Source organism: Symphalangus syndactylus, chromosome 9 (assembly GCF_028878055.3).
Source record: "Symphalangus syndactylus isolate Jambi chromosome 9, NHGRI_mSymSyn1-v2.1_pri, whole genome shotgun sequence".
Taxonomy (NCBI): domain Eukaryota; kingdom Metazoa; phylum Chordata; class Mammalia; order Primates; family Hylobatidae; genus Symphalangus; species Symphalangus syndactylus.
In genome coordinates, this window is record NC_072431.2 from 100,833,385 (window position 1) to 100,842,505 (window position 9,121).

At 46.4% G+C, this 9,121-nt stretch overlaps 1 protein-coding gene and 1 long non-coding RNA gene across 2 annotated transcripts; both read right to left on the minus strand.

Annotated features, from left to right (window-relative positions):
• Positions 1-4,993: 4,993 nt before the first annotated feature.
• PRR15 (proline rich 15) lies at positions 4,994-8,451 on the minus strand. The gene is made up of 2 exons (XM_055293573.1): positions 7,908-8,451; positions 4,994-6,101 (listed from the first exon to the last, which is right to left on the minus strand). Exon 2 carries the CDS (start codon positions 5,954-5,956, stop codon positions 5,567-5,569), a length of 390 nt encoding a protein of 129 aa, XP_055149548.1. The 5' UTR covers positions 5,957-6,101; positions 7,908-8,451; the 3' UTR covers positions 4,994-5,566.
• Positions 8,079-8,465, minus strand: LOC134731447 (uncharacterized). Its single transcript, XR_010113724.1, has one exon. It is a non-coding gene; the product is annotated as an uncharacterized lncRNA (long non-coding RNA).
• Positions 8,466-9,121: the final 656 nt, after the last annotated feature.

Sequence of the window (9,121 nt, forward strand, 5' to 3'; positions counted from 1 at the left end):
AATGGGAATGGAAAAATTGAGTTTAAACAGAGTAGACAATCAGGTGGGTTGACAGAATTTTGGATCCTTAAGAGCTAGTTATGAGAAACAAATGAAGTAATAGACACAAAAGCACACTTTTTGATGCTAATCGACTATAATAAGATATCTCTTCTACAATTTGACTCTGAAAATGAATAATGAGGCTTCATGTTCCTAGATAGCAGGATTACCCCCAATCATTAGGCCAAATGGCAGTACAGTGATGGTGGCATCCATAGCACAGTTTATACTTCTCAGCCTTCCCTCCCATAGCCCCACTTAACAATCAGTACTGGACAGCTAGGGCCTTTTGTTTTCAAAGTAAACAATGAACATTTTAGGAGTTTACTTTTACAATGAGTTGCTCAGAATAGGAGAATACTAAACCAGAGTTTTAGAGCAAGAATATAAACTAATTCCCCAGTTTTACAGAAGAGTAGACTAACACCCCTATCACCTAAGATTTACCTAAGAGCAAGGCAGAGAGGAGACTATATTCAGGTGTCTTGAAAACTGCAGTTTTCTGCTGCTATCCTTGCGGGGTATCAGTCAAGGGGCATGCTTACTGACTGGCTACTAGAAATAAATGCCTAATTCAGGATACTTATAACTCAAGGAAAATTCCTTATTCCTTTTTTTTTTTTTTTTCTTTTTTTGAGACAGAGTGTTGCTCTTGTCGCCCAGGCTGGGGTGCAATGGCACGATCTTGGCTCACTGCAACCTCTGCCTCCCAGGTTCAAGCGATTCTCCTGCCTCAGCCTCCTGAGTAGCTGGGATTACAGGTGTGCACCACCATGCCCAACTAATTTTTATATTATTAGTAGAGATGGGGTTTTACCATGTTAGCCAGGCTGGTCTCAAACTCCTGACCTCAGGTGATCCACCCGCCTTGGCCTCCCAAAGTGCTGAGATTACAGGCATCAGCTACTGTGCCCGGCCACAGGAAAATACCTTCTTAAATGTCACAGGGAGGTCCAGCATTGGTCCCATAACCCCTACTCAACCAGCAGGTGAATCAGTGTCTGTTTCTTCTTAGGGTTAGGGATCTTCAGTTTCTTTAAACTGAACCTTCCTGATTTTAGGGCCAGAAATTTTTATTTCCTGTGTAAACAGTCTTGTTCCACACCTCAGAAATAAAGACACTCCATTCATGGATCTTATTATTGTGGAAGATTATGCCAACAACTTTGACATAATTATAAGTCTATCATTTCATCATCTGTAGTACAATTTTGTTTGAAAGCACAGCTGATTTCCTTGCTTTGAATTCCCAGAAGGACTGCTTTTATTCCATTGTCCATCTTATTTATCATGGTTGACAGCTATTGCCATTTCTAAATAAATGGTCAACTGTCTTCTTCTAAGGCAAGGTCTATTTAGTTTCCTTACATCCTATCCGCTTATTGGTCATATTCTCTCACCATGAACACTATTCATCCCATGTTCCAAATCTGCATGGTCTTCTTCTAACAAAGTGATTGGCAACACACTGTGCCTGCAGGAGTCCGGGAGGGCTCATGGGCCTCTTAGCAGCCCCTCTTCTGTATCCCTGAGCCTCATGGGAATGCATGTGCACTGCCTTGGAGGCAGGGTAAGAATGGGGTCAGGGAGTACAGAGAACAGGTGAGAAAAACATGCTGCAATGGGACAGCCAGCCCATCAGTGACAAACTTTGCTGTGGGTTCCACACTTGTTTCTAGTCTACGATATTTGTTTTTTGTTTTGTTTTGTTTTTTATTTTTGAGACACTGCTCTGTCACCCAGGCTGGAATGCAGTGGCGCAATCTCGGCTCACTGCAGCCTCGCAATTCTCCCACCTTAGCCTCCCAAGTGCTAAGATTACAGGTGTGAGCCATCACACCTAGCCTTAGTCTCTGGTATTTGCATGTTGACATCCAAATGTATAAAATATCTGGTCCCACTTTTTACTTGTCATGGAGGTAAACATGAATTTATCTCAACAAACAATCTCCCACATTTATGTTATAATGAAACCCTCTAAAAATAAAATAGACTTGAAAAAATCCATTTTCCTTACTATATCATGCTAGCTTTTTGTGTGCTCATTTCTAGTCTGATTGACACTTCTCAGCTGGGGAAAAAGAATATTCTTTCTCTCTTTTTTCATAAAAGGTCTCTGGGGTCACTGAATATTAGTGTCCTTTCACTTGTTTCTTTCAAGTTTACCTTTCATTTGAAATTCTGTCTGCTCATTTTTAGTATTTGCTTCTTTCAAGGCACCTAAATATTCTTCTGTGCATCTCAGGAAAAGCACTATTTTTGACAGAGCTTTTAGCCAATGCTCATTAGGTTTCTATTTCCCTTGTAAGTACTTGGCAAGACTAGAATTGCTGAGTTCACATAATGTTTCGAAGCAGAAAAAATATTTCCAGGTGTTATACTAAAGCAGAACATCCTAATTGCATATGTAAAATCGGGTTTGTGCTTTTGAAATGTAAGTCAGAATGTGCTGAACAATAGAAGTGCAGACACAAAGGGACGTTCAGGTGACCCGTAATATGAGTCACTGCCCAGCCACCGATTTTGCAAGGAGAGTCACTGGGGCAAAAACTACACTTTGTATATAATTATCGTGGTTACAAAAGTATGTAGCAAATACACTGCTAGAGTTTTGTTCCTTTTTTTCCCATATCTTTGGAAGTATAGTGTTAAAATTTCTGATACGGCTTCCAAATTTGTGAGTGAAATTTCATTTGTAAGATAAAGAAAAGTTTCTGACTGCAAATTTAATTCAACATTTTTTTTTACTGTAAATTATCTCAAGGTTAAAAAAAGTTAAATCTGTTTATACTATTGGAATGTAATTGAACATCTGTAAAGCACGTAAATCCCAGCAAGACACGTCGTCAAATTCTCTCATCTTCCTTATGATCTTTCTATCCCACCAATTTTGCTTGGTTTCTGATTTCACTGAGTTGGGATTAAATCAGGGTATTCCTCCCACTGCATAATTTAGGACTGCTTTAAAACGATGTAATTACAAACCTCAATGGCAGATTGTGAATTGCATTCACTGTTATAACTGCATTAGCATGGTTTTAAATTCTTTCAGAACAGTGGGGTAAAGATGTCATGTTAATATGGTAATAAGTTCCATTGCTCTACTATATGTCTGCTGTTGATTATCTGCAGCAATTGTAGATTTGGATGGGATCCAAAATTAGACACAGAACCTTGAAACTTGCCAATGTTTTGTTCATCTACAGTAATTTTAAAGAAAAAAGTTCTTTAAAACAATAAAACTGGATGAAAGGGTTAGTATAGGATTTTAAACTTATGTAACTGCAGACTTAATTTTATAAATAGGTATAAATTCGGTCTTCCTGAAGGAGGGAGAGAACATTTTGGGTAGTTACCTACTCTAATTTTGATTACTTTCTACAGAGTGAAATTAAAATACTTTTTGAAGGTTTTCCAAAGACTTATTTGACATTTGCTATATTCACTCCCATTGCTCTGCCAACCCCCAATCCTGTCCCTTATCATGAATTCCTTTTTCATGCCAAGTCTCAATTCCCTCTTCTTTTTCTGAATCTAGAGATGGTAGGCCCATTTAAACTGAAAGTAGTCTTCCTCATCCAGGAAGCCCACCTGGATGAGATTTTGGTCACATACTTTCCAGTTTTAAGTATACAACGAAAATGTCTTTTCATGCTTAAAAAAGCCCTCTCACATACTTTAAGGTGTTCATAACCTCTAGATAAACACTTTCCTTTAGTGTAAGGCCTTTGGTATGTGGAAACTCATGTATCAAAATTAGCTGTATTATTCTGCTGGCACCGAAGCTTGATTCATTAATTTAAATTCATTTCAGCCATATTCATCAAATTTCTGTTAAATTTCTTTTAACAATCGACATGTTTTGCTACTTTATAAATTACTAATTTGAGAGAAACAAAAAAATAGCTTGTCTACATATACAAATAGAGAAGCTATAATTAAGTTCCTGCTTCTTATTATCTACAAAGATATACACTTTGATCAATATAATTTCCCTGCCATGCATTTCTGGGTGTTTATAAATGAACTGAATTGTGGTGGGAAAAGATCCCAGTGCCTCTTAACGACTACAATAACTCTCTTGTAATTTTCTCAGAGCAAATGGTATTCATTTACTCTTTTTCTTGAAGTTCATAATAAAAGCAAACAGATTTTTGTTAAGAATCTTCAGGTTGGTAGATCTAAAGGGTCTGAAACTAGATAAACGCATACTTTAAAGAAATAAGCTTTTAAAGCAAAGGGGTGGGGAAAATACCCCCACCTCTTTAGCTGCACAGAGTTCAGTCTTTTTTTTTTTTTTTTTTGAGATGGAGTCTCCTTCAGTCGCCCAGACTGGAGTGCAGTGGCACGATCTCCGCTCACTGCAACTTCTGCCTCCCAGGTTCAAATAATTCTCCTGTCTCAGCCTCCCGAGTAGCTGGGACTACAGGTGCCTGCCACCACGCCTGGCTAATTTTTGTATTTTTAGTAGCGATAGGATTTCACCTTGTTGGTCAGGCTGGTCTTGAACTCCTGACCTCAGGTGATCCACCTTCCTAGGCCTCCTAAAGTGCTGGGATTACAGGTATCAGCCACCACACCCGGCCTTGTTTTTTAATTTTAGACAATCGTTAGTAAGTTTAACAATGGATACTGAAAAGGATGTATTACTAGCATTGTAACTTACTATAGTCTATGAAAATGCACTGAAGTAAAAGGTGAATTTAGGAATAATGAATTGGTACCTCTCTCCCTTCCTCGAATTTGGCTGATAAATAGGGATATCTGGCTAAGAGGTTCCAGTCCAGGTGTTGCTGGTTTCCAGAAATGTTCTCTTCCCTGCAGCTTTCCAATAGTCACTGTTATGTTGTGTGGCAAATGATTAACTCTCACCTCGGACTTTGCATGCCTGCTTTTAAGTATGATGGGTTTCAGTCTTGGAATGGAAAAAATACAAAAGTCACCTTAAGTCTTACAGTGCAAGGGTTTTAATAGTCCACACTAAAATAGGCTGTACAGTTTTGTAGTTTAACATTAAAAGCAATCCTGCCTTACTTTAAAATGCTTCTACTTAAGAATGCTTCTTCCTCCCCCACTCCTTCACTTAAGGTGTAAGTCTATGAGGAACCCCTAAAGTGCATTTCTCAGGCATTAAAAACAGCACTGTGATTTGCTTTCCACAGAGTGCTAAATAACAGCCACCGTCTTCATTTGAGAGGCTACAGAGTTCAAGCTGAGCTGTGACAGGATCCAGGGCCCCAGAATAGCTTTTTGAAAAAAAAATAATTATGCCACCCTCCTCCGCGGCAGGTATCTTCTCTTACCACAAATAAATATTTAATGCATCCTTGGAGTCATGAAATATTGAGAACCCAATTGACACTTCAATTTCCAGAAAAATAAAATCATGAAGGCATTGTGTAAATATTCTGAATTCGGTGGAATGAGACAACACGTAAGGGGGAGGGCCTGAAGTCTCGGGTTTGGAACTGGGGGTTTGGGGTAGCGCTGGGTAGACAGTCCTGGAGCGCGCAGGCTATTGGGGCTATTGCTTGTCCTCGTGGGGGTCACCAGGGAAGCCCGCCTCCTCCGGGGACCTGCCCGCCTCCGGGAGCAGCGTGGCGCGCACTTTCCTCTTCTCCTTAAAGCGGCCGGAGCGTGAGATCTTCAAATTGCGGCGGCTGCTGCCGGATTTGTCCCCGTATAACTTGTCCGGTTTGGGGAGCTCGCCGGCGCCCCCGAGGAGATTGAGGTGCTGGTCCTCCCGGGAGCTGCTGGTCCAGTCCGGGCTGGGATGCGCAGGTGGCGTGGGCTCCTCGGGAGCCGGCTGGGCGGGAGGCTGCACCCCCACTGCGGCTTCCTTGCTTTTCTTTCTGCTGTTGGTGAGCGATTTCCACCAGGGGCCCGAGCTGCCAGCACCGGCGCTGTCGGCCATGGCCGGAGTGCCTAGGAGCTCCCGGCACCCAGATGGAAGGGCCAAAGCGGCCCCTCTCTCCGCGTGGTCTCCGGCCGTTCACTCCACCCCTTCACCGGCTTGCCACACGTGGGCTGCGAGGTGGATGCTGAGGCAGCGGCCTGTGCTGGGGAAGAAAACAAAACTTGGTTACTGGGTTGGTTGAAGTCACGTGCCCCCCCGCCCCCGTCCCATTTCCTCCCTTGTGCTGTCTGGCACCGGATCGGCTAGGGTCGGAGCGACCCAATCCCGTAGCCACGTAGCTCACATTAGCATTAGATGCCACTGCGCCCCATAGGGTGCTGGCGGAAGTGTCTTCCAGGGCACCATCACCTGGTCTCTAGGCTGAGACTTGAACTGTTTGGCTTCAACCTTTGCCTTGCCTTCAGGGGAAGTGCAGTGCAGTGGTCAGCGTGCGCGGGGGACCCAAGAGACGTTCCCACCCCTCTGGATCAACCCGTCTCGAGAGGGAAAATGACCGCCCTGTCCACACTGCTTGACTGTAGATGGACGCCAAAAGGTGACCCATCCGGCCCAGGGCGGCCTCCCTTTGGATGAGCACCTGGGAGGGCGCTGGGAACCAAGTGCATCCTCTCTACAGGTGAACGGTGAGTATTAATTAGTCCATGGTCACAGTCACGAAATTTCCCTCCAAGATTTGCCCCCATCGACTTTCGTCCCAGGAGCCTTTTCGATGAGATACTTAGGAGAATTTATATCCCAGTAGGAGAGAAGGACAAGCTTATGATATTTGTTTTGGTTCTTTTAAATTCTGCTTTTGACCACTTCTGCCTTGTGACTTTCAAAGACGCATGTCTAGACTTAACTTCCCTTGAAAACCGCCACCCTAATTCTTCCTTTTATTCCCCAGAGCCCAATCTTGCGTCTTTTTGAAGTCACTCCCGGCTGACGGTTGAGATGAAGCCAAGTATCAAATGGCCTCTTCCCTTAGTTTTGTATTAAAATATGCACCGAGTCTGTACGACGCAACTCAACTCTGGAGAATTTCAGTTACAAAGTAAAGGCTTCTTTTCCCTGTGCAATTCCCTCCTCCCAAGGAGAAAGAACGCAACCAGGAACTCCGAAACAATGTGCTTCTTCCCCAAGCTTCTAAGACCCCCCCTCTGCGGAGGGACAGGCCGCTTCTGAGCACTTAGGTGCGGGTACAGCAAGCGAGACTCTCAGCCCACTTTCTGTGCGGGGTCTCTTGGGCGCTGCCACCAGCAACGAGCAGGATTCGCCTGCGCCGCGGCTCACTTCCAGGTTTCCGCTCGGCTCCTTCCCAGCCCACGCGCCGGGCGCTCCTGGGATTGGCGAACGCGCTGAAGAGGGAAACTTCGGCGGTGTTTGTTGTAGGAGGTTCTCCTCCCGGAACCGCCAGGGAGAGGAAGTCTGATCGCCTACGGGAGGCGGCGGGGCGGCCTCGGCTGCGCCCCGAAACCGCGGCACCGGCTCCTCCCCAGGATGCCCTGAGGACACACTCGGGCAGCGACTTGAAAACAATACAAGAAAAAACGGCCAAAAGTTCTTTCGGTACAAAAGGCACTCACGCCTTCAGGCACAATTAGCAACTGCGTCTGCAAACATCCCATTCCCTCCTGCTTTGCAGATCGGAAAAGCAACCCGTACCCCCAAGTCATTTACTAACAGTGGTGGTAAGGTGTCCTGATGCTGCTTCCTCTCCTCTAACCTACATTTTCTTCTTCACAATCATCAACTTTGTGAGCACGGAAGGGCTTTGTACGAATTGCGCAAGGAAAAGATGGCAAATTACGCAAAAGCACAGAAAACGGAGTCCTGGAGCGTCCGTGGTTTTCAGCCTCTCTTACGGCGCCGGGAGGCGGGTACCTGGGAGGTACCAGGCAGCACCCCAGGGTGACCCCCGGCGCCAGGCTCTGACTCGGCGGACGCCGAACTACCCCCAGTCGCTCACCTGTTCGGGCTTCACAAGACCCGGAGGCCCCGCGCGGTGAACGCAGCCGAGAGCACGAAGGGGGCGCGCTCGGGTCAACCTGGAAGCCGGGGCTCGAGTCCCTGGGCGCGGACTTGGAGAGATCAGGCTTCTGGAAAGTGTACAGGTCGGAATTCCCGCAGCCCAGCTAAATCAAGTGCTGCTGCTGGTCTCCTCTGGCACCTCCAATTTCTGCGCGCTGCGGCGGAAGCCCGGGGCTCGCAGCGCAGTCTGTTCTGGTCGGAGGGGGCGGCGGCGAGGGGCTGCCAGACTCGCTGCCCCGGGTGGAAGGTCCAGGCCGGCTTTCCGGGCTAGTAGTGTTTCATTAGCCGGCGCGTCCCTCTTCCCTGCTAGCACCGCCCGGGAGCCGTCTGAGAGATAGGACCCTGGCTGTTCACTCCGGCGCATCCAACTTGCCTACGCGTCCGTAGGAACGCAAAAAAGACATCTGCCCACCTGCTGGTTATTTGCCAAGTGATTCGGGAAACCAGATCCCTGGGGCAGCTGGGGGAGAAAAGAAAATAACCCAGGAGGCGGTCACCGCTGCCACAGGTGCAGGTAGGAACTTCGCGTTCCCACCCTCCAGGGGAGGAGATTGGATCAGGCGCCAGCCTTGAGGTGTCTGATTGGAGAAAAGCTGTGTAGTGCCGCTCCCCCTACCCACTCCTTGAGAAGAAACGGCGGAGACCTGAGACCGGGAGGTCGAGGCTGTAGGTGGGCTCCGCTGGGTAAAAGTTGCCGCAGCAGCTCTCCCTTGGCCCCATCCCGATTCATTTTTCCCCCTTGCTTTCCGGGTCCCGGGATCCCAAGTTTTGTAACTAACTGGAGCGAATCTACACCCGAGCAAAATGTTTGCGAGTTTCAGGCGCCCTTAGTTGAAAGGCTGTAACCTTATTAACAAGTCCGCTGTATGCCAGCCAGGCGCCGTTGCAGGCGCTTTCTGTGGATTGTCATTTATTTCTCACAGCGACCCTAGGAGGTAGGTATTGTTATTCTTATTATTCTCACTCGACAGGCGAGAAAACCCTAGCACGGGAAAATGGTTGCTCAGGGTTGCCTGTCTGGTACGTGGCAGAGCAGGGTTGGAACCCAGGGGGCCTGACTCTAGCTTCCACGGTCTTAACCACCACAACCTGCCAGTCTGAGACTCTTAACACGACTCAGTGAGGATGTGAATTTCCTTCTTTCAGGCCTGG